Consider the following 24,936-nt stretch of genomic DNA (forward strand, 5'->3'; position numbering starts at 1 on the left):
ATAAAGGGACCACACCCCTCAGTGTGAGGTGGCTTCACCCTCTGTCTCAGGTGTGGGTGCAGCTACATACCTGAGCAGATGGACCGGTTCAGCCAGGTCAGCCTGGTTCAGCCTGTCTCAGATGGATCTCTCATCTGAACTGCCAAATGAAAATATTATTTACATCAGTTTGTTACTAATATTGAACCTCATAGACCAGGATTATTTTCACAGAAGGAAAAGTCCTCAGGGCAAATTTGAGGAAAAGTTGGTCAACCTTTTTTTTTTTTTTTTTTTCATAATTTGACTGTGCTGATTCTGAATATTTTGTTTAACAACCTGGATAGGTCTTCTAATTTCCATATTAATATGCATATTAATATGGGTCTTATTTTTCCCAATAAAATCAATAAAACCAAATAGCACTGGTCTCAAAATTCATATCTGAGTGTTAAAATAGTGCAGGAGCCATAATCTGATGTTTTCTTAACATATTTTATGGAATCAAGGTAAGAAAACAAGTTAGAGCAGGAGTCATAATCTGATGTTTTTCTTTAGAAACATTAAGGTTTTTGTCAACATATCTGAGTGAAGCTGGAGGGTCACATTACTTACTCTTTAAGCATTTAGAGGGGATTGGAACACATGCAAGACTCCTTTTTATTGAGTTTTCATCTGCGTTCAACACAATCCAACCGCATATTCTTTCCGAAAGGCTTTTAGAACATTTTCGTCTTGATTTTAATATTGTCGGGTGGATTTTTGATTTTTTTAATCTAGAGAACACAGAGACTAAGGGTCAGTGGGCTCCTTTCTGACCAGTTGGTGTCATCAACAGATTCACTGCAGGGATGTGTTCTCTCATCCCTGCTGTTCATACTCTACACCAATAAGTGTCAGAGCACCTGTGGGAATAGAACAATAATAACAATAACCAACATGGACCAATTGTTGAAGACTTTGTAAAATGGTGTGAAGAGTCACATCTGCACCTAAATATGTCCAAAACAAAGGATATGATGATTAACTTTCAAAAGCGAGCGCCTCAGTCTGATGTCAGAGAGATAAAGGGGCAGTCAGTTGAGTGTGTGGACTCCTAGGAGGAGCTTGGAACACTCATTGAGTCTAATTTGAGTTTTGACAATAATTGTGCTGCTGTGTGTAAAAGAGGCACCAGCACCTTTATTGTCTGAGAAAGTTTTCCTTTTACCATGTAGACAGATGATGACACTGTTTTATAAAACATTTATGGAATCAGTTTGAACGTTTTCATTGGTCTCATGGTTTGGGAGCGTCTCTGCTAAAAACAAGAACTCCCTGAATCAGTTGGTAAAATGGGCCAGTGAGGTGATTATTCATCCTCAGAGCCGCTGGACTCTCTGGACTCAAGACATTTACAGACCATGGCTCAAAGGATTTTAAAAGATGAGCAACATCCACTAAACTCAGAGTTTCATCTGCTTCCCTCTGGTCAGAGACTTTTAGTCCCAAGATCTAGAACGAACCGTTTTAAAAGGAGCTTCATTCTAGCCACTATCGTACTTATGAATAAACTGTAATCTATTTAACTATCAATTTTAGTATGTTTGTCTTGGAAAAATCGTGTGTTTTTTATATATTTAATATTTATTGTGACTTTAGTCAAGTGTGATGAATGAATTTAACTCATTATTTATGGAACAAAACCATTCTGCACTGGAGCACTGTAACACTTGATTTTGTAACTTTGTTTTATACGTGTTTGTCGATGATGATGATGTGGATGTGAACTGTGGGTCCTGCCTCTCAAATCTGCCAAAGAACTTTATCTACAGGTACAAATAAAGCGACCTGACCTGAACTGACCTGCACCACTGACAGAAAATCATCTTCCATGTCAGGCCTACACATAGGTTTAGAATCCTCATCATCCTCATCATCCTCATCATCATCCTCATCATCCTCATCATCCATTCCTTTATTCAATAATTCAGACACTATGCACAAATTCATTTGGCAGTTTGTAGTTTTACAAATTCATAAAAGTCAGTGACATGAGGCTCCTTCTTTGAACATCAATATTCGACTGAGAAATGAGTGTGGGATTTCAACACCTTCTTTGGCAGCGAGTTCTGTAGTTTGGGATTATTTTGATCTCATAAAACCAAATAAGATATAATGCAGTTTATGGCATACATTTTATGTTCCTCTGTTTGATTTGCATTTTTTATTTTGAAGTGGGTCTCAAAATTACAGTTGCTTGTAGGTGCAGTGTTTGCTCTGCATACAAGAGTTGTCTTACAACAACAACACATCATCTATGCTGAGACACTTGTGTGCCAGGCATAATGACAATCAAACCCACCAAACCAGTGACTCTGTCAACACTGGAAATTCTCACAGTAAGTTAAATATATTTGTATATATACTGTATATATGTATGTGTGTGTGTCTATTTATTGTAGATGTTGTGTATCATATTCATATAGTAACCTTTCTCCCACACAGTGTCCAGAAAACAGATAATGAATGAGGCCTTAGTGGATATGATAGTTAAAGCCTTTTTCTATCGTTGAGGATGAAGGGCTCCAAAATGTTATTAAAATCCTGGGCCCATCATACTCCATTCCAAGCCTCAATACTGTAAAGGCAATGGTGGAAGTAAGGTACACTGTAACCAAAGAGAAGGCCTCGGCAGAAATGAAGCAGACTTCAGCTGTTAGTGTGACTGTTGACATGTGGATCAGTCAACATGGATGGTACCTTGTGTCACTTGCCATTATTTGTCAGACAGCCTAGATCTGACGACTGTGCTTTTAGGTGTGCAGTATTTTCCACACAGCAGCTAATATTTCACATGCAGTTGGACATTTGATGACAGAGCAGGGAATCACTGAAAAGGTCTGTGGGATGGTTACTGATGGAGCTCACAATATTGTAGCAAGTGTTCATCAGTGAAACATTAGACATAGTTATTGCTTTGACCACATGCTGAATCTTATTGTCAAGCTGCACACTTGAAGTCCAGTTCAAAAACAAAGAAAAAGTTGTGCTCTATTCAAGCTAATATGGGCATGCCCCAAAAAACCTTGTTCAAGAGGTCGAAACCAGATGGAACAGCACTTATTCCATGATCCATAAGCTTTATGAGCAGAGAGAGCCTTTAGGGGCAGCCCTGGCATCACGGAAATAGTGCCTTTCACTGCTGATGAATATGCAGCAATCAACCAGTGCCTGACAGTTTTAAGGTCATTCTATCAGCCACCTGTTGAGCTTTCTGAGGAAAGGAGAGTCTGGGTCAAAGGCAATAGCCAAAATGCTCAGACATGTCATTTCTGTTGAATGTGCCCAAATGGCTCCTTGTGTTGGTGCCATGCTTGCCAACCATTTGAAAAATGATTTGAATGAAACATTCATTGGCTTGGAAAAGGTGAGCTTCCTGTCTGTGGCCACCATCTTGGATCCACAGTTTAAACAGACTGGCTTTACTAATCAAAGCAATGCTCAGGCTGCTGTAGAAAGGCTGACACCAGAGTGTGCCAGTCTTACTTGATGGGCCAGCAGAAGATGTGCCACTGGAGACTGCAACATCTGCCAGTGCTGATGAACAAAATGACAACTTGTGGGCTTTACTGGACAACTATGTAGAGTGAATTACTGTTGATGTTGTTGTTACTGTCATTCCTTGTCTTACTGTCTGTGTCATAGATATTTGAAAGAACAAATTCTGACAAGAGCAGAGGATCCCCTGAAGTACTGGGTGGCACGAAAGACTTTATATCCTACACTGTAGAAACTTGCATGCAAGTATCTGTGCATCCCAGCATCATCTGTTCCCTGTGAAAAGATATTTTCCAAAGCTGGGGAGCTGGTCAGCCAGAAGAGGAGCTGACTGAAGCCTGTGACAGTAGAAAAATATTTTTTTTCTCAATAAAAACCTGTGAAGAATAAGTAGACACACACATACATATATACAGTATATATACAAATATATTTAACTTACTGTGAGAATTTCCAGTGTTGACAGAGTCACTGGTTTGGTGGGTTTGATTGTCATTATGCCTGGCACACAAGTGTCTCAGCATAGATGATGTGTTGTTGTTGTAAGACAACTCTTGTATGCAGAGCAAACACTGCACCTACAAGCAACTGTAATTCTGAGACCCACTTCAAAATAAAAAATGCAAATCAAACATAGGAACATAAAATGTATGCCATAAACTGCATTATATCTTATTTGGTTGTATGAGATCAAAATGATCCCAAACTACAGAACGTCACTTACTGGTGTTACTCACCATGAAACTCGTCAAAATACACACACTGAAAGACTGTGAGCCAATGAGAAGCTTCAAAACATTTTTGAAGCAATGAAGGACGAAGCGAAACAGCAATGACGTCTGAAGCTTTGAACGTCATCGGTCACACACTGGTGTTTTAGATACAAGCTCCGACACAGAGTTTTGAATCACTCCACTTCAGGAAGAGTGACAACCCATCACTAGATTTGAGTTATTTATTTTTGGTTTATTTGTACTTTCATTGGTGAACTCCAAAAGTCTGTTATAAAATAAATTTTGTCTGGGTAAAGACACTTTTTTTTTTGTTACATCTGCCTCCTACTTGGACCACTTTGGCCACCTTCCCCACACAAGGGAACTCAAAACTCCAAATCCAGCTTGGTAAAAAACATATTTGGAATCACCACCTCAAATTATGGGAAACAGCAGATTTACCCACTTTTCCCCAAATCTGCCCTCAGGACTTTTTCTGAAAGTATTTCTTAGAATTATTCTCAGTCTCTTAAGAAGTCTTTGACGGACGAGTGCACACCTCTTTTCCACCTCTCATGATGCATTCATCAACTGAGTCAGGAGGTGAGGTCAGGTGACAGGTGTGGGTTTGTGGGCCTGTCTGTGCACCATCAGTTGGTGCCAGCAGAGGGAGATCATGTGTGTGTGTGTGTGACTGGGACTGTGTATTATTCTATTTGTATATTATTTATTTATCCACAGAAACAAACATGATGATTCAGGTCTGTTTGTTTTTGTATTGTAGGGATTATTATTCTGCCCCTGATGATTAAAATGAGCCTTGTAGGGTTTATACATTATTTTCATTTATACATTATATTCATTCTATTAAAATCTGTTGCTTTTGTTGAATGTTAACAGGAAATACAGTACAAAGTTTAAATAGGAAACTTGATTTTATTGAAAACTCTGATGAAAAACACTTATAGAAGGACACAGTGAAAGGAGCTTGTATTATTATAAGTGCATGTTTGGGAAAGTCGTGTGTGTGGGATGGACACTCTAAACGTTCCCTGGTCTCATAGTCAGTCGTTCATAGATTCACACACACTTGTATAACACACACACACTGTCACTGTCGCTGCTGGAGGTCATCTGGGTGGGGGCCCTCTGCCTCGGGGCCCCGGGGCTCTGTTCACAGGGGCCCCTCTGTTGGGGTTGGGGGAGGCCAGGGCCACATCTTTCTGCACGTTCACTCCTTTGGCCCCTGAGCCCGATTTGGTCTTGGTGGGTCTGGGCTCTGGGTCAGGCTCTAGACACAGAGACAGAGAGAAACAGAGAGAGAAAGAGAAAGAGTGACAGTTGCTTGTAAACATTTTCTGGATGGGTCCAGTGACACTACAGATGCAGCAGGTTCTGGAGAGTAGAAGACGATTCAGACAGTTCTGCTGTGAGGCTGGTGATTTGTCTAAACGTTCAATGTTTTCTCAGAAAGTCCTGGCAGTCACCTGAACTATATTTACACACAGATGAGGAGAAGTCAAGAGAAACAGTAAAGGGAAAAAGTGTTAGATGTACCAGGCTCAGGCGGCGGCTGTGGGGGGGCCAGGGAGCGGTTGGGCAGCAGGTCTTCCAGGTCCTTCATCACCTGGTTGGTGCTGTTGGTGTTGTTCCTCCGGTTCTTCTCCTCATCTCGAGCCTGAGGACGAGGACGAGACTCGTGAGGACACATGATTCTCAGGACGGGACTCGTCTAGACTAAAGCCAACACAGCCTGGAAGGTCTGTCCCATGAGCAACAAGAGAAGGACAGGCTCAGTCTGTGACAGTGGAGCTCAACCTAAACAATGCTCAAAGTTCTAAAGTAGAGCTGCAACGAATGAGCAGCTCCTTTTTTCACATGTTCAGCTCATCTAATGATTTCTTTTGCATCTTTGAGATCATGAAATGATTCAGTTATTGGTCTGTGCAGCCCTGATGAAACAGAAAGCACGTTTAGGTTTGGATCAAAAGGTTTCACGTGAGTGATGTGATCCATGAAACAAGCCTGAGTTTAGAATCTTCTCACCATCTGCATCTTCTTCTTAAGCTCCATGTTGGAGTTCTTGTAGGCCTCAGACACTGAGTTCAGGTAGTAGATGGCCAGCCTGGGACAGGAGCACAAATATGGGTTTAGTTTTTGATTTGAACACTTTTACTTGTCTTGTTTAAAGACTTTTACAGGTTTTTAAAATACTCAAAATAATGAACATGTGGAAAAGAGGATGAGCAGCACTTTGACTGGAAACGCCTGGATATTTGACTCCCTCTGCTGGACACAGAGGGAAGTGACGCCTTTTGAAATGAACAGTTACATGTTCCACAGCAGAGTCACACCATGAGCAGGGTCACACTCACACGCTGAGCAGGGTCACACCGCGAGCAGGGTCACACCGCGAGCAGGGTCACACTCACACCATGAGCAGCACTGCGGGGATGATCAGACCCGGGTTGGCTGCGTAACTGAACAGAGTCCCCATGAAGGCGGGCAGGTCCAGGTCGATGGTCTCCATGATCACATCAAACATCTTCTCTTTGCCGCTGCGCACAAGAACAATCATCATCAGACATTTTACACCCAAATATAAACAACACTAAAAATAAATACTTTCTTCATAAATACAGTTCTACTGTCCCAGACGCCCTGGACGTTAAAGATCTGGCTGCACAAACTTTCTTTCTGACCTCTAGCATTTGCAGTCCACATTCACACAGGGACAGAAGAGCGATATTCAAAGCACAGACTGACCATCTTCAGGTTTACTGGAAAACATTTCACCTGAGCCATTACAGACACACATTCTCACACAGACAGTCCCAGGCCAGGTTCTCCTGATAAAGATCCAGGCTCAAATCTGCAGACAGGTTCCTGCACTCCCACTGCTCCGGAGAGTCCTAACCCACTGGAGGACGAGTCAAACGCAGAAGAAACTATGGATCTGGTCCACCTGACTCTCCATTCAAAGCTGAGGTCTGACCTGAAGGGTCCGCAGTCGAAGGAGGGGGGCATGGTCATGATGGTGTAGACCACAGGCAGCAGGCTGAGGAACAGGATGAGCAGCAGCAGACCCATGTAGAAGTTGTTGGACTTGGAGGCCTTGAAGACCCTCTCGTGGGGGACGTTGGTGGCCATGACGGCCCAGCACTGGTAGTACATGGAGGTGAGCAGACGCAGCACGTTTATGCCCACGAGCCCAGGGGCGAAGAAGGCTCCCATCCTGCAACACACACACACACAGAGAGACACACACACACACACACACACACACACACAGAGAGAGACACACACACACACACACACACACACACAGAGAGACACACACACACACACAGAGACACACACACACACACACACACAGAGACACACACACACACACAGAGAGACACACACACACACACACACACACACACACACACACAGACACACACACACACACACACACACACACACACACACAGAGAGACACACACACACACACAGAGACACACACACACACACACACACACACACACACAGACACACACACAGAGAGAGACACACACACACACACACACACACAGAGACACACACAGACAGAGAGACACATACACACACACACACACACACACACACACACAGACACACACACACACACACAGACAGAGAGACACACACACACAGACAGAGAGACACACACACACACACACACAGAGACACATACACACACACACACACACACAGAGACACACACACACACACACACACACACACACACACAGACAGAGAGACACACACACACAGAGACACACACACACACACACACACACACAGACACACACACACACACACACACACAGAGAGAGACACACACACACACAGAGACACACACACACACACACACACACACACACACACACAGAGAGAGAGACACACACACACACAGAGACACATACACACACACACACACAGAGACACACACACACACACACGACACACACACACACACACACAGAGACACACACACACAGAGACACACACACACACACAGAGACACACACACACACAGAGACACAAACACACACAGAGACACATACACACACACACACACAGACACAAACACACAGAGACACATACACACACACACGCAAACACACACAGAAACATGCAGAGACACACACACACAGACACACACAGAAACATGCAGAGACACAGACACAGACACACACACATATACAAACACACACACAGACACACACACAGACACACACAAACACACACAGAAACATACAGTTAGGTTTACATGTCTTATGGCATATGAAGTGATGAAGTGGAGACCAGGAGTGAAGAAGGCTCCTTATTTCTTTCTTCTTTCCTTTTTTGTAAATAGGAGCACAAATTAATGAGCAGAAGAAATCATCCTCAGGACAGGGAAAAGTACAACAACAACAACAACAACAAACAACACACTCACTGGACACACAACACACTCACTGGACACACAACACACTCACTGTACACACACAACACACTCACTGTACACACACAACACACTCACTGTACACACAACACACTCACTGTACACACAACACACTCACTGTACACACAACACACTCACTGTACACACAACTGTACACACAACACACTCACTGGACACACAACACACTCACTGGACACACAACACACTCACTGGACACACAACACACTCACTGGACACACAACACACTCACTATACACACAACACACTCACTGGACACACAACACACTCACTGTACACACAACACACTCACTATACACACAACACACTCACACACACACAACACACTCACTGTAACACACAACACACTCACTGTACACACAACACACTCACTGTACACACACAACACACTCACTGGACACACAACACACTCACTGGACACACAACACACTCACTATACACACACAACACACTCACTGTACACACACAACACACTCACTGGACACACAACACACTCACTATACACACAACACACTCACTGTACACACACAACACACTCACTGTACACACAACACACTCACTCACACACTCACTGACACACAACACACTCACTGGACACACAACACACTCACTGTACACACACAACACACTCACTGGACACACAACACACTCACTATACACACAACACACTCACTATACACACAACACACTCACGGTACACACACACACAAGCTGCTCTGCGTTTCATGTTTTCCTGATCCAGAAGAAGAACCCATTTGAGTTTCTTTTCATAAACTCCTGATTATTACAAACTTTGTGTACTAAAATTAAATCTGCATATTTGATTGTGTTGAAATGTGTATTTGTCAAGTTTTCTGCAGTAGTGATACCTCGTGAGCTTTTTGTCTAATACTTGTCTAAAAGTGTTTTTTATAGATACTTTCAGCTCATTTAAGAGAGTTTTGCTTGTCAGAGTCCAACTAGTAACACAACAATTTAAGTGCAGCAAAATCATTAAATTTAAATACATAACTGCAGTTTGTTGTTACATTATTTTTTATTTGACCAAAATGTAACAAATTATCTTTGATTTTATTCACTGTTCTTTTGACATGTTGTATGTTTGTACATGTTGTAATTTTTTTTAAGAGTATAATATAATAGTAACACTATATATGAATGAAACATTAAACACAATACACTACAGTACAACTACTGTACTGCTGGAGTTTATATGTCAAGTGTTTTAGTTCATTTCATTCAACGATTTACAGCAAAATTTTTATTCAGTGAAAATAAGAACAGAGTTTCTCGGGCAGTTTTATATTTGATAATTAGTGTACTCCTAACATAAACTGCTAGGGGAGTTACTATCAGACTTTTCTTTTTCAATGATAATTTCATGATTTATTTTCCTCCTGAGTCTCACTGTGTGCACATGCCTCAGGCCTGTGTCAGCGCTGCTCTGTCCTCCTCCAGCAGAGACAGTACGTAGCTCCTCCCACACTGCCTCCTCCAGCAGAGACAGTACGTAGCTCCTCCCACATTGTCCTGCTGCAGTGACACACTGCGCTCTCCCATTCTCTTTCTGGACACTAAAACTATGTTACGTATATTGCATAAAAATGTTTCACAGACTTTTCTGAGTAAAACTTATGAGACAGAGTCTGAGAAAAAGATCGTGTATATCGAGTCACGTTGTGTGTGCATATACGAGCACATTTGATTAAAGCTGACGTGAAGTAAAAAGCGTTTCTAAATTATTTAAAAGTGAATATCTTTGCCATTCTTGGGTCTATCAATGTAAAATAAAAAGTGACTGAATGATAAAGATGTTAGAATATTTTAGCTGTAAGTCCCTGTGGAGCTGTTTTCAGACCAAAATAAATGATGACACAGCGTGTACGGAGGGACACGTGCATATCGACACGCGTATCGACAAAACACGTTTAACGAATCGTGACACCAGTATCGAAGGATTCCATATTATATAAAATATCGTTGCATCCCTAATAGACACACACATGTACACACACACACACATGTACACACACACGTGCGTCTGTGTTTACATGGTTTATGGGTTTGTAGTGAACTGGTACTGGTCCTGAGGAATAGTCGGCAAAAAGTGCATTTAAAACAATACAGAATCTCCTGAATCTAAAGAAAGTAAGATTTGTATTTTATCTTTATTTGGGTCATTTACAAACTGGCCCCAGGTGTGATTTTGTCATTTCTGTGTCTGCTCCTTTCTCTCTACAAACTCACATCAGTGCATCCTCTACTCCCCTGGCCAAAGCTCAGAGGATGTGGATTGTTGTTTAAAAACGATCAGATTCAGGTTTCAGCAGTTTCCTTGATACACTTGTGTATTAAAGTGTGATCTAAAAGCACACAAGGACTTCCAAAAGCCTGCGCTCATGAAACAGCAGCAGATCATCAGCTGAGGACAAGTTTCATGTTTCTCTCCCCTTGTTCTGAAGCAGCTCCAGCTCTGTGTGAGACCAGTGTGTAATGGGCCGATTAGTGGTCACACTCCAACGGACTCCAAAACGTGAGCGGCTTTCACACAGGCGCATCAGGTGACAGGGGGACAGGCGCTGGCAGGTAACGGCACGTGAACATAGAACACCGCAGCCACAGCTGAGCAACCGGACACGGACACATGAGCCAGGACAGAAGATGGAGACAGGGAGGGGACAGGGGAAGGAGGGGACAGGGCAGACAGGTGAGGAGGGAGGGGACAGGTGAGGTGTGAGAGGAAGACACGTAAGGGAGGAGACAGGTGAGGAGTGAGGGGCAAAGAGGTGATGGAAGGGACAGGTGAGGAAGAGGGAAGTATGTAAGGGAGGGGACAGGTGAGGTGGAGGAGCAGACAGGTGAGGGAGGGGACTGACAGGTGAGGAGGAGGGAGGGGCAAACACAGAGAAGGCGGGGCTCACCAGATCATGCCCTGGTTGAAGACGAGCCCCAGCACATTTCCGCTGATGTCAAACTCTCCATACGATGGCTGAAACAGAATACAACACTGTAGTGACTCCTCCCCTGTACTCAGCCAATCACAACCTGCGACCTTTGCCTCTCAACCAATCACTTCTCAGGACTTTCATATCGTAAACCCGCCCACTCTCCCTGCCTTATTTCTGCTTCCCTAAACACATTTAGATCATCACGTTCACTTTGAACAATTTCAACATGCGAGATTTCAGTTTTGAGTCCACCTCTCTTTGCTCTTCCCACTAATTCACTCCCCCTTCAGAGCGCTATCATAACACAGTCAGATGCAATGAGACTACTGCACATCACATCAAGCTTGTGAAGTGATATTGTTGTATTCTTTTTTATTGTACTTATATGGTTGCCGTGTGAGAACAGAGGTGATGTAGGCTTGAGGTCTGAGTCTTGGATAGGATCATACGGCTAAACATAAAGGAGGGGTTCAACTAGGACCTGAGAGAGATCGCTAAATTNAGAGTCAACTAGTAACAACAATTTAAGTTGCAGCAAAATCATTAAATTTAAATACATAACTGCAGTTTGTTGTTACATTATTTTTTATTTGACCAAAATGTAACAAAATTATCTTTGATTTTATTCACTGTTTCTTTTGACATGTTGTATGTTTGTACATGTTGTAAATTTTTTTTAAGAGTATAATATAATAGTAACACTATATATGAATGAAACATTAAACACAATACACTACAGTACAACTACTGTACTGCTGGAGTTTATATGTCAAGTGTTTTAGTTTCATTTCATTCAACGATTTACAGCAAAATTTTTATTCAGTGAAAATAAGAACAGAGTTTCTCGGGCAGTTTTTATATTTGATAATTAGTGTACTCCTAACATAAACTGCTAGGGGAGTTACTATCAGACTTTTTCTTTTTTCAATGATAATTTCATGATTTATTTTCCTCCTGAGTCTCACTGTGTGCAATGCTCAGGCCTGTGTCAGCGCTGCTCTGTCCTCCTCCAGCAGAGACAGTACGTAGCTCCTCCCACACTGCCTCCTCCAGCAGAGACAGTACGTAGCTCCTCCCACACTGCCCCTCCACAGAGACGTACGTAGCTCCTCCCACATTGTCCTGCTGCAGTGACACACTGCGCTCTCCCATTCTCTTTCTGGACACTAAAACTATGTTACGTATATTGCATAAAAATGTTTCACAGACTTTTCTGAGTAAAACTTATGAGACAGAGTCTGAGAAAAAGATCGTGTATATCGAGTCACGTTGTGTGTGCATATACGAGCACATTTGATTAAAGCTGACGTGAAGTAAAAAGCGTTTCTAAATTATTTAAAAGTGAATATCTTTGCCATTCTTGGGTCTATCAATGTAAAATAAAAAGTGACTGAATGATAAAGATGTTAGAATATTTTAGCTGTAAGTCCCTGTGGAGCTGTTTTCAGACCAAAAATAAATGATGACACAGCGTGTACGGAGGGACACGTGCATATCGACACGCGTATCGACAAAAACACGTTTAACGAATCGTGACACCAGTATCGAAGGATTCCATATTATATCAAATATCGTTGCATCCCTAATAGACACACACATGTACACACACACACACATGTACACACACACGTGCATCTGTGTTTACATGGTTTATGGGTTTGTAGTGAACTGGTACTGGTCCTGAGGAATAGTCGGCAAAAAGTGCATTTAAAACAATACAGAATCTCCTGAATCTAAAGAAAGTAAGATTTGTATTTTATCTTTATTTGGGTCATTTACAAAACTGGCCCCAGGTGTGATTTTGTCATTTCTGTGTCTGCTCCTTTCTCTCTACAAACTCACATCAGTGCATCCTCTACTCCCCTGGCCAAAGCTCAGAGGATGTGGATTGTTGTTTAAAACGATCAGATTCAGGTTTCAGCAGTTTCCTTGATACACTTGTGTATTAAAGTGTGATCTAAAAGCACACAAGGATTTCCAAAAGCCTGCGCTCATGAAACAGCAGCAGATCATCAGCTGAGGACAAGTTTCATGTTTCTCTCCCCTTGTTCTGAAGCAGCTCCAGCTCTGTGTGAGACCAGTGTGTAATGGGCCGATTAGTGGTCACACTCCAACGGGCTCCAAAACGTGAGCGGCTTTCACACAGGCGCATCAGGTGACAGGGGGACAGGCGCTGGCAGGTAACGGCACGTGAACATAGAACACCGCAGCCACAGCCGAGCAACCGGACACGGACACATGAGCCAGGACAGAAGATGGAGACAGGGAGGGGACAGGGGAAGGAGGGGACAGGGCAGACAGGTGAGGAGGGAGGGGACAGGTGAGGTGTGAGAGGAAGACACGTAAGGGAGGAGACAGGTGAGGAGTGAGGGGCAAAGAGGTGATGGAAGGGACAGGTGAGGAAGAGGGAAGTATGTAAGGGAGGGGACAGGTGAGGTGGAGGAGCAGACAGGTGAGGGAGGGGACTGACAGGTGAGGAGGAGGGAGGGGCAAACACAGAGAAGGCGGGGCTCACCAGATCATGCCCTGGTTGAAGACGAGCCCCAGCACATTTCCGCTGATGTCAAACTCTCCATACGATGGCTGAAACAGAATACAACACTGTAGTGACTCCTCCCCTGTACTCAGCCAATCACAACCTGCGACCTTTGCCTCTCAACCAATCACTTCTCAGGACTTTCATATCGTAAACCCGCCCACTCTCCCTGCCTTATTTCTGCTTCCCTAAACACATTTAGATCATCACGTTCACTTTGAACAATTTCAACATGCGAGATTTCAGTTTTGAGTCCACCTCTCTTTGCTCTTCCCACTAATTCACTCCCCCTTCAGAGCGCTATCATAACACAGTCAGATGCAATGAGACTACTGCACATCACATCAAGCTTGTGAAGTGATATTGTTGTATTCTTTTTTATTGTACTTATATGGTTGCCGTGTGAGAACAGAGGTGATGTAGGCTTGAGGCCTGAGTCTTGGATAGGATCATACGGCTAAACATAAAGGAGGGGTTCAACTAGGACCTGAGAGAGATCGCTAAATTACTCAAACATACATGGATGTTTTTGGTGAGTAAACAACTTTATAACATGAAAGCTCAAAACAGATGATTCTGCATCATAGCCGCTTTTTAAGCCTAATTTCAACTGTCCCCATCCTTCAGTGTTCCACCAGAGCCTTTTTGTTCCTATTTACCTGCGTTACTTAAAAAAGGCTAAGATGTCCACAGGTAGTTCAGAAAAGCTTGAATAATGTAGTCAGTAAGTTTCATCAGGTCTGAAACCTGCGTGAAGTTGGCCCCCATCAAACACAAACGTACACAAAAACTATGTCAATGGTTTGTGCTTCGTTTGTGCTGCAGAAAGGTTTGTGCTGCTTTAGTGTTGGAGATATTAACAACTCTTTTATAGATCAAACTGGGGTCAGACACCTCCCAGGAAGCTTCAAAATGCTCTAAACAGCCCAAAATGGTGTCACTTGTTTGTGTTTTGTTTGTAGTTTTTGCTGCAAAAAGATTTGTTTGTGCAATAATCGTTCTTAAGATATTAGCAATTTTATTTTGAGCCGATGACTTCATCCAGCCCCTCAAAAAGTTAAATAGCCTCAAAACAGGCAGAAATTTATATGAAATGTTTATATTTCATTAGTTTATTACTTCTGCAAAAATTATATGATGTAATTTCTGTGGAAAAGTCTGGATCAGTCTTTAGTAACTTGCTTTGGATTCATGTTTTATAAAATAATACAGACTTTTCCACAGCTTAAGATCATTTAGAGCATTATGAAGCTTCTTGGGGGCTGCTGACCCTAATTTGACCTTTAAAGGAATTATTAATATCTCCCAAACTAAAGCAGCACAAACAAAACGTTTTGTAGCACAAAACAGCTTTTCGTGCAGATTTGCGTTTGAAGGGGGACAACTTCTCGGAGGTTGCACTGAACTGACTGATACGAGCAGAGTGCACGTGAGTGTGAGTGTGCACGTACAAAGCCGGCCTCCAGGTCCCAGCACCAGCAGTAGTTGAGGAAGCGCACGATGACGGCACGAGCGAAGTCTCCGATCAGGATGGTCAGGTAGGTCACCTGGATGTCCGAGACGGTCAGCTTCACAAACTCCTGAAACAGAAGCAGGTGGAGTCCTGTGTGAGACCAGACCAGGACTCACCAGGACTCACCAGGACTCACCAGGACTCACCAGGACTCACAATGTAAAAGACTCATCCTTATACCATATACTCCTGACCACCTCCACCCACAAGCACTGGAGCCTGGTGTGAGAGCTCAGAGAGACCAGACCAGGACTCACCAGGACTCACCAGGACTCACCAGGACTCACATTGTCATAGATGAATCCTTGTACCATGTAGTGATGTACATGTAGTGATCCTGGCTGACACAGTGGGTACATGATCTACTTGGTCTTGCACAAAACTCGAATCATCAGAGAACACAATCAGTGAATGTGAATGGTGTGTGTTTACAGCACGAGAGAAATATGAACGTGAGAAACACCTGGTGAGGTCATGACTCAGCTGCTGATCAGTGGATGTTTCAGAAACTCTTGTATTTGGAAGATAAAGTACATTTCACAGTAACTCTCTCAATCTTTAACATTTCCTCTTTCATTTTAGTCTTCGCCGCTCTGCTTTGTCTTTCTGAGCATCATTTTCCAGGTGTGAAAAATCAGATGTAATGTTTCTGTGACATAAGAATAATGAGAGAACTCCATGAATCAGATCATGAGCAGATCTCCGCTGTGCATCTAAACACAGACACTAAACGTGAAATGATCCATGACAGAAGAGTTTGCTCACAATGCCGACCGCAGTCTCCCAGCACGGGCCCCTGATGACATCAGCGGGGTCCATGGGAGGGGGCGTGGCCTCAGAGTCGTTCATCAGGCGGGAGAAGTTGGCGTAGTACTCCTTCATGGCCCAGATGGACTGGTTCTTTATGGACTGCTCCTCCTCCAGCTGAGCACAGGGAGAGAGAGACAAGGATACAAGGGACATGCAGGAGATTAGGAGAAAGACAGCAGAAGAGCTCCTCTGTGTTTTTAAAGTCCACACACCTACAAACGACTCAATATGATCATCACAGTGTTAAAACAGCCTTCTTCTTTTTCATTTGTACCAAAATGAGTATGTGATGTTTAAGAAAATACAATTGTAGAACTAAGTACAGAGCAGTAGGCGTCTGCTGGTGGTGGAGGTGAGTCAGCAAAAGCGGAGTTTTAAATATAAGTGATTAAAGATTCAAATATGTACAAATCACTCCAAATACAACTTTCAGTGTGTAAGTATATGTGTGTAAGTGTATGTTTCCAGGTGTAGAATCTGAAGATGAGAGATTATCATTTGTTTTAGAAAGAGTATATCTCTGTACACATATAACAGTCCTCACTGAAGACTCTGGTCTGGTCTGTACCTTGGTGTTGACCTCATCGAACAGAGCGAACAGGAAGGTGTAGAGGTTTCCCAGGAACAGAGCGAAGATGCGCCCGAGCTGCCACTTGAGGGCAATCCTGGGGTGGTAGTCCTCCAGCTCTGCAATGGTCTCAAACAGAGGAGGACACACCAGGCCCAGCAGAGACATGATCAGCTCCAACTGAAACACACACCAAAAAATACATGTGTCATGTGTCAGAGACATGATCAGCTCAGCACATTTGGTCATCATCTAGCCTCATATTTATTTAATACATTTGTTTTTTTTATCTAGAATTTGCTATTCAAGTGGCTGGGTACAAATACAAGCAACAGCTGTAGCTAAATTGTACATTGGATTGTATAATAGTTTGAAGTGGTAATAAAGGCACTATTAGTACTGGTAATATCATACTGCACTAGTCCACTTACTGTGGTAGTAAGAGGTTGGCCATAGTATCTGTAGTAATAACTGTATAAGTACTAGTAGCAGTAATAGTACTAGTAGCACTGTAGTAATTGGATACAATGGTAGGACTAGTAGAATTACAAGTTTGCGTGTACTGATGTGTTAGTAAGTAGTAGAGGGAGTATTCAAAAGTTCATTCTTCATATACCAGCTGAGGTTGTCTCTGTTGGTGAAAGCTTAACCAGGTAGTAGTGGCTGTAATAGTTGTAGTAGTAGTAGTAGTAATAGTAGTAGTAGTAGTAGTAGTAGTAGTAGTAGTAGTAGTAGTAGTAGTAGTAGTAGTACATACCTCATTCTTCTCGTACCAGCTGAGATCGTCCCTGTTGGCGAACTCTTGCGAGCGTTTGACCACAAAGTAGATGAGGTAGCCGCTGCCGCCCAGACTGCAGGTGATCAGGAAGTTTGCAAGCACCCGCAGGAAGCGCCGCAGGTGGATGTTCTCATCCTTCTGGTTCTCCTGCTCATCCACGATGGACTCCTGAAGTCACACACAGTCAGCGCACAAGCACCTACAACTTCTACACGATCTACACGATCTACACGATCTACAACATCTACAGCATCTACAGCATCTACAACATCTACAACATCTACAGCATCTACAACATCTACAACATCTACAGCATCTACAACATCTACAACATCTACAACATCTACAACATCTACAACATCTACAACATCTACAACATCTACAACATCTACAACATCTACAACATCTACAGCATCTACAACATCTACAACATCTACAACATCTACAACATCTACAACATCAACATCTACAGGATCTACAACATCTACAACATCTACAACATCTACAACATCTACAACATCTACAGCATCTACAACATCTACACAACATCTACAGCATCTACAACATCTACAACATCTACAACATCTACAACATCTACATCTACAACATCTACAGCATCTACAGCATCTACAGCACATCTACAACATCTACAAGCATCTACAACATCTACAACATCTACAACATCTACAGCATCTACAGCATCTACAACATCTACAGCATCTACAGCATCTACAACATCTACAACATCTACAGGATCTACAACATCTACAACATCTACAACATCTACAACATCTACAGCATCTACAACATCTACAACATCTACAACATCTACAACATCTACAGCATCTACAACATCTACAACATCTACAACATCTACAGGATCTACAACATCTACAACATCTACAACATCTACAACATCTACAACATCTACAACATCTACAACATCTACAGCATCTACAGCATCTACAGGATCTACAACATCTACAACATCTACAACATCTACAACATCTACAGGATCTACAACATCTACAACATCTACAACATCTACAACATCTACAGCATCTACAGCATCTACAACATCTACAGGATCTACAACATCTACAACATCTACAGGATCTACAGGATCTACAACATCTACAACATCTACAGCATCTACAACATCTACAACATCTACAACATCTACAACATCTACAACATCTACAGCATCTACAACATCTACAGCATCTACAACATCTACAGCATCTACAACATCTACAACATCTACAGCATCTACAGCATCTATCTACAGGATCTACAACATCTACAACATCTACAACATCTACAACATCTACAGGATCTACAACATCTACAACATCTACAGGATCTACAACATCTACAACATCTACAGGATCTACAACATCTACAACATCTACAGGATCTACAGGATCTACAACATCTACAACATCTACAACATCTACAACATCTACAGGATCTACAACATCTACAGCATCTACAGCATCTACAACATCTACAACATCTACAACATCTACAGCATCTACAGCATCTACAACATCTACAGGATCTACAACATCTACAACATCTACAGGATCTACAGGATCTACAACATCTACAACATCTACAACATCTACAACATCTACAGGATCTACAACATCTACAGCATCTACAGCATCTACAACATCTACAACATCTACAGCATCTACAACATCTACAACATCTACAACATCTACAACATCTACAAGCATCTACAGCATCTACAACATCTACAACATCTACAACATCTACAACATCTACAGCATCTACAACATCTACAACATCTACAACATCTACAACTCTACAAGCATCTACAACATCTACAACATCTACAACATCTACAACATCTACAACATCTACAACAGCATCTACAGCATCTACACATCTACATCTACAACATCTACAGCATCTACAACATCTACAACATCTACAACAACATCTACAGCATCTACAACATCTACAACATCTACAACATCTACAGCATCTACAACATCTACAACATCTACAACATCTACAACATCTACAGCATCTACAACATCTACAGCATCTACATCTACAGCATCTACAGCATCTACAACATCTACAGCATCTACAGCATCTACAACATCTACAACACATCTACAGCATCTACAACATCTACAACATCTACAGGATCTACAACATCTACAACATCTACAGGATCTACAGCATCTACAACATCTACAACATCTACAACATCTACAACATCTACAACATCTACAGGATCTACAGCATCTACAACATCTACAACATCTACAACATCTACAGGATCTACAGCATCTACAGTATCAACAGCACCTACAGTATCTACAGTCTAACCATTTACAGTGTAGTTATCTATTACATAACCATCTACAACAGTGGTAGTGTCAGAATACTAGATGTTTACAGTGACGTCAAAGCTCTGCTCTGGTCTCTGAAATGAGTGAAAAGTGGTCTTCAGGGTCCCACAGCCACAGGCCAGCTCACCTTGAAGCTGGTGGTGATGGAGGCGTACTTGTTGTCGGCGGTCTCTGCGTTCCCGATCAGATAATCCCAGCTGGTGAACATCTTCCAGGCAAACGTGAACTCTCCCTCCTCCCCATCGCCCCCGCCCACGTCTGCGTTCTTAGCCATCCTAAACAGACCACAAGCCCATCTTTAACTCAGCTTTATGTTCAAAGGAATCAAGCAAAAAAAAGGATGTCAACAGGTAAACAGACATACCAATGAATAGTATTTTCCCCAAATTACACAAATTGTGTAGGGTCAGTATTTCATTATTTTCTCCATCTCATCTTTTCACAATGATAAATATATTTCATCCTGCATCTTGGTCTAATCTTCTGTGAGTGTGAGAGTGGACTCGTGTTTCTGTATCTAAGACTCTTCTGTGAGTGTGGATGGGAGAGTGGACTCACGTTCGTATGACCACCATGAGGCTGTATCCGAAGGTACCGATACCCACCAAGAGGTAGGACAGAGGCAGCCTGAACTTGAGCAGTCCTATGGTCCTCTGGCTGTTGTAGTATCCGTAAAAGAGCACAGAGTACTTACAGTAGCCCTGGAACAAAGGACAAACACACTGTTATCTTCAATGGGAGGATAATTATGCAGCATGTGTTCCTACTGGTGTAAAAAGGTACTACAATCACAACCAGAGCCTGAACCTGCAGATAGAGAAGACATACAGGGTTTTCTCATTCTCAGTATATGGACAGGCCTCATGTGAAAGCTCAGAACCACCTGAATTCACTCACTGAGGTGCAGAAGCCTCACTAGCACTGACTCATGACTGGTGCAGGTGCTGGGGTTTAGGGACTGACCATTCAGATCAGAAAGAGGCATAAGTCCTTTTAGGTTTATTTCCAGCTGGATCTGGCAAACAAAACGGTGGAGCTTATTTTGACACAAAAACAGTATTTTTGTAAGAACATATCAACCTTTAAGTTAAAGCAACATTTACTTTGCTCATCTCTTATCTAGAGTCAAAATCTTCATACTTTAAAAGAAAAGAATGTAATGATTTATTTTACCAGTAATAAGATGCACGAGGAGGGTTTTGATCACACTGGTGAGAAAAAGTGTAAATGTGGCAGGTTTACAACAATTTGATGAGCCATTGAGATGCTTAATGCCAAGCTCCATTTTATAATGACTGTGAGTAAGTGTGTCTCACATTGAAGTCCATGAGCACGGAGTAGTCCTGAGCCGTGTCCTGCTCGTCGCGGGGAACAGTTTTCCTGGGGATAGATCCGTACGGCAGACCCATCAGAACCTACAGGTCAGAGAAAACATGTGAGACTGCTCCACAGCGAGGCGTGTATGTGCTGGTGTATGTGTGACCTCTGACCTCTGGGATGACCACCAGGCCAAAGGTGAACCCGAACAGCACCAGGTTCATGCCGTACATCCAGCGCAGGAAGATGAAGTAGGACGCCACGGACGAACCAAAGTGACCTGAGCACGAGACAGAGAACACAAGACACTTGATCACACGTTTAATCCACATGTGCTTTCACACACAGGCTCGTTTCACACACAGGCTCGTTCACACACAGGCTCGTTCACACACAGGTTCGTTTCACACACAGGCTCGTTTCACACACAGGCTCGTTTCACACACAGTTTCGTTTCACACAGAGGCTCGTTTCACACACACAGGCGCGTTTCACACAGAGGCTCGTTCACACACAGGGTCGTTTCACCCAATAAGATAAAAGAAAGAAAAGGAACAGTCAGTCATCACGTGTTTGATCAGGGAAAAGACTATATCAAGTTATTGATCAAGTAGAGTATCTGTAGACAGTGTTGAGAAGTAACTAAATACATGTACAGAATGACATTCAGTATACTCATTTCATGTGGTATCATTCAGAATACTGCTACTTTTCTAAAATCAGAAGAATATATTGTAGTATTTTTATCACTCAATTTAGGTTTCAAACTGCAAACTTCAAACTGTGATGGATCCATGTCTGATTTTTTTTCTTCTTGAATTAGTGATGATGACTTTTAAATGGAGTTGCACTATAATATAATACAGCTCACTGTGAGAGTATTCACAACACAGTGCTTTGAAAATAAAGAAATAAAGAAAAACACATGCAGGCGCTCAGTATTCTGTAACTAAAAATGTTGAGTCCAAGTTGGGGCATAGGTTGAGTATAAGCTGGAGCTTACTGACTTTCCACCTCCTTGATGCGGCTCTCCCAGGGAATACAGGACGTCCGGAAGTTCTCAAAGTCTCGCTGGAACTTGATCCATTTCTGTACAGAAAAGCACATGTTCAGAAGGCCTGAGGAGCAGGAGGACCTTCTCACATCCTGGACCTGTCCTAAGATTCTTCAGAAGCCCTGAGGAGCAGGGGGGAGGGGCCTCTCACAGCCTGAGGGGAGGCTGAGGCTTTTCACATTTATTCTTTAGAGATGGTCTGACGTGGACTTTTTCCTCGGTCAATACAATATTTGATATTTGGCTGTCGTTATCAATAACCAATATTTCCCGTATATCTATATAGACATTTAAAATCTACCAGCTCACAAACACAAAAGAGAGAGTTTGTTTAAAAAGCCTCTTAAATCAGTATTGATGTTAACACTGATCATGTTTCCTCAGCACAAATACAGATTTGAAGACCAAAAGCACTGGTCCAAAGTTGTACTTGTGAACTTCCATACTTGTGTATTGGTATATGTGTGTACTTGTGAACTTGTGTACTTGTATACTTGTGTACTTGTGTACTTGTATACTTGTGTACTTGTATACTTGTGTACTTGTGTACTTGTGTACTTGCATACTTGTATACTTGTGTACTTGTGTACTTGTATACTTGTGTACTTGTGTACTTGTATACTTGTGTACTTGTGTACTTGCGTACTTGCGTACTTGCGTACTTGCGTAATTGCATACTTGTATACTTGTGTACTTGTGTACTTGCGTACTTGCGTACTTGCGTACTTGCGTACTTGTATACTTGTGTACTTGTGTACTTGTGTACCTTGTGTACTTGTATACTTGTGTCCTTGTGTACTTGTATACTTGTGTACTTGTGTACTTGTATACTTGTGTACTTGTGTACTTGTATACTTGTATACTTGTGTCCTTGTGTACTTGTATACTTGTGTACTTGTGTCCTTGTGTACTTGTATACTTGTGTACTTGTGTACTTGTGTACTTGTGTCCTTGTGTACTTGTGTACTTGTATACTTGTATACTTGTGTCCTTGTGTACTTGTATACTTGTGTACTTGTGTCCTTGTGTACTTGTATACTTGTGTACTTGTGTACTTGTGTCCTTGTGTACTTGTGTACTTGTATACTTGTGTACTTGTGTACTTGTGTACTTGTGTCCTGTCTATGAAAGTAAAAAGTCTTGGATTGTGCAGACCTTGGTCATCATGACTTTGTAGGCGTACCACTTCCGGCCTTTGCCTTTTCCCAGAGCTCCTTCAAACTTGTCCACGAACGCCTGAGCCTCCCTGTGGAGACAAAATACTCAGAGCTGATGGGCAGGTGTGGGTGTGATGGGCAGGTGTGGGTGTGATGGGCAGGTGTGGGTGTGATGGGCAGGTGTGGGTGTGATGGGCAGGTGTGGGCAGGTGTGGGCAGGTGTGGGCAGGTGTGGGCAGATATGGGCAGATGTGGGCATGTCTCTGTGACAGGGGCGGGTATATGGGATGACTGTGTCTTTCTAATTGGCTCTTACTGGAGGTGAGATGCTCTCTGATTGGCTCTTACTGGAGGTGAGATGCTCTCTGATTGGCTCTTACTGGAGGTGAGATGCTCTCTGATTGGCTCTTACTGGAGGTGAGATGCTCTCTGATTGGCTCTTACTTGAGGTGTGTGAGCCTGCGGTGCATCCTCCACGGTTTGTTTCGGATGTTGGCGATGAGCTTCTTCTTCTCCTCCACCTCCTCCATGAGCCGGGCCATCTCTCCCTCAGACATGGAGTCCTCTTCTTCTGAGTTGGAGTTGGAGTCTGAGGAGCTGCAGCAGAGAAAAGGTGACACAAGTTTCCATGTGGTCATATGACGTGGTCTTTACAGTGTTACCTGTCTCCTTTCTTCTTTTTCTTCTTCTTGTCTTCATCCTTGCCTTTGTCCTTGCCTTTGTCCTTCCCTTTGTCCTTCCCTTTGTCCTTGTCTTTTCCTTTGGCGTCTCCCTTCTTCCCTTTAGGTTCCTCCTCTTTGGCTCCCTTCTTTCCTCCCCTCCTTCCTCTCTTGGTGTCCTCTTCACTGTCCTCGCTCTCCTGTCCTTTTTGTCCTTTCTTCTTGTTGCCGTTGGCTCCTCGTTTTCTCCTGGGGTTCTGCTCTTCTTCACTGTCCTCATCTTCATCTTGTTTCTTGGTGGCTTTTTTCCTGTTGCCTCCTCGACGCCCTCTAGGAGCCTCCTCTTCCTCTTCGTCCTCCTCTTCGTCGCTGGCGGGCTTTTTGGCTCGTCCCCGCCCCTTTGGCGCTCCTCGCCCTCCGGCCTGACGTCTGTTTCCCCTCCGAGGACCCCCGCCATCTGCAAAGCAACAGACACGCTTCAG

General features: G+C 42.8%; 1 protein-coding gene across 1 annotated transcript; it reads right to left on the bottom strand.

The window, feature by feature from the left end:
- Window positions 1-5,209: 5,209 nt before the first annotated feature.
- tmc2a (transmembrane channel-like 2a) lies at window positions 5,210-24,562 on the bottom strand. Its single transcript, XM_055153829.1, has 17 exons — window positions 24,240-24,562; window positions 23,794-23,884; window positions 22,592-22,673; window positions 21,758-21,864; window positions 21,584-21,682; window positions 20,826-20,968; window positions 20,395-20,542; window positions 17,857-18,045; window positions 17,100-17,279; window positions 16,487-16,645; window positions 15,660-15,788; window positions 14,188-14,255; window positions 7,228-7,467; window positions 6,665-6,790; window positions 6,279-6,357; window positions 5,790-5,910; window positions 5,210-5,523 (listed from the first exon to the last, which is right to left on the bottom strand). The coding sequence occupies exons 1-17, from the start codon at window positions 24,431-24,433 to the stop codon at window positions 5,363-5,365; spliced, it is 2,316 nt and encodes a 771-aa protein (XP_055009804.1). The 5' UTR covers window positions 24,434-24,562; the 3' UTR covers window positions 5,210-5,362.
- Window positions 24,563-24,936: the final 374 nt, after the last annotated feature.

Source organism: Boleophthalmus pectinirostris, unplaced genomic scaffold, assembly GCF_026225935.1.
Source record: "Boleophthalmus pectinirostris isolate CB_2022bp ecotype Guang Dong unplaced genomic scaffold, ASM2622593v1 HiC_scaffold_18, whole genome shotgun sequence".
Classification (NCBI taxonomy): domain Eukaryota; kingdom Metazoa; phylum Chordata; class Actinopteri; order Gobiiformes; family Gobiidae; genus Boleophthalmus; species Boleophthalmus pectinirostris.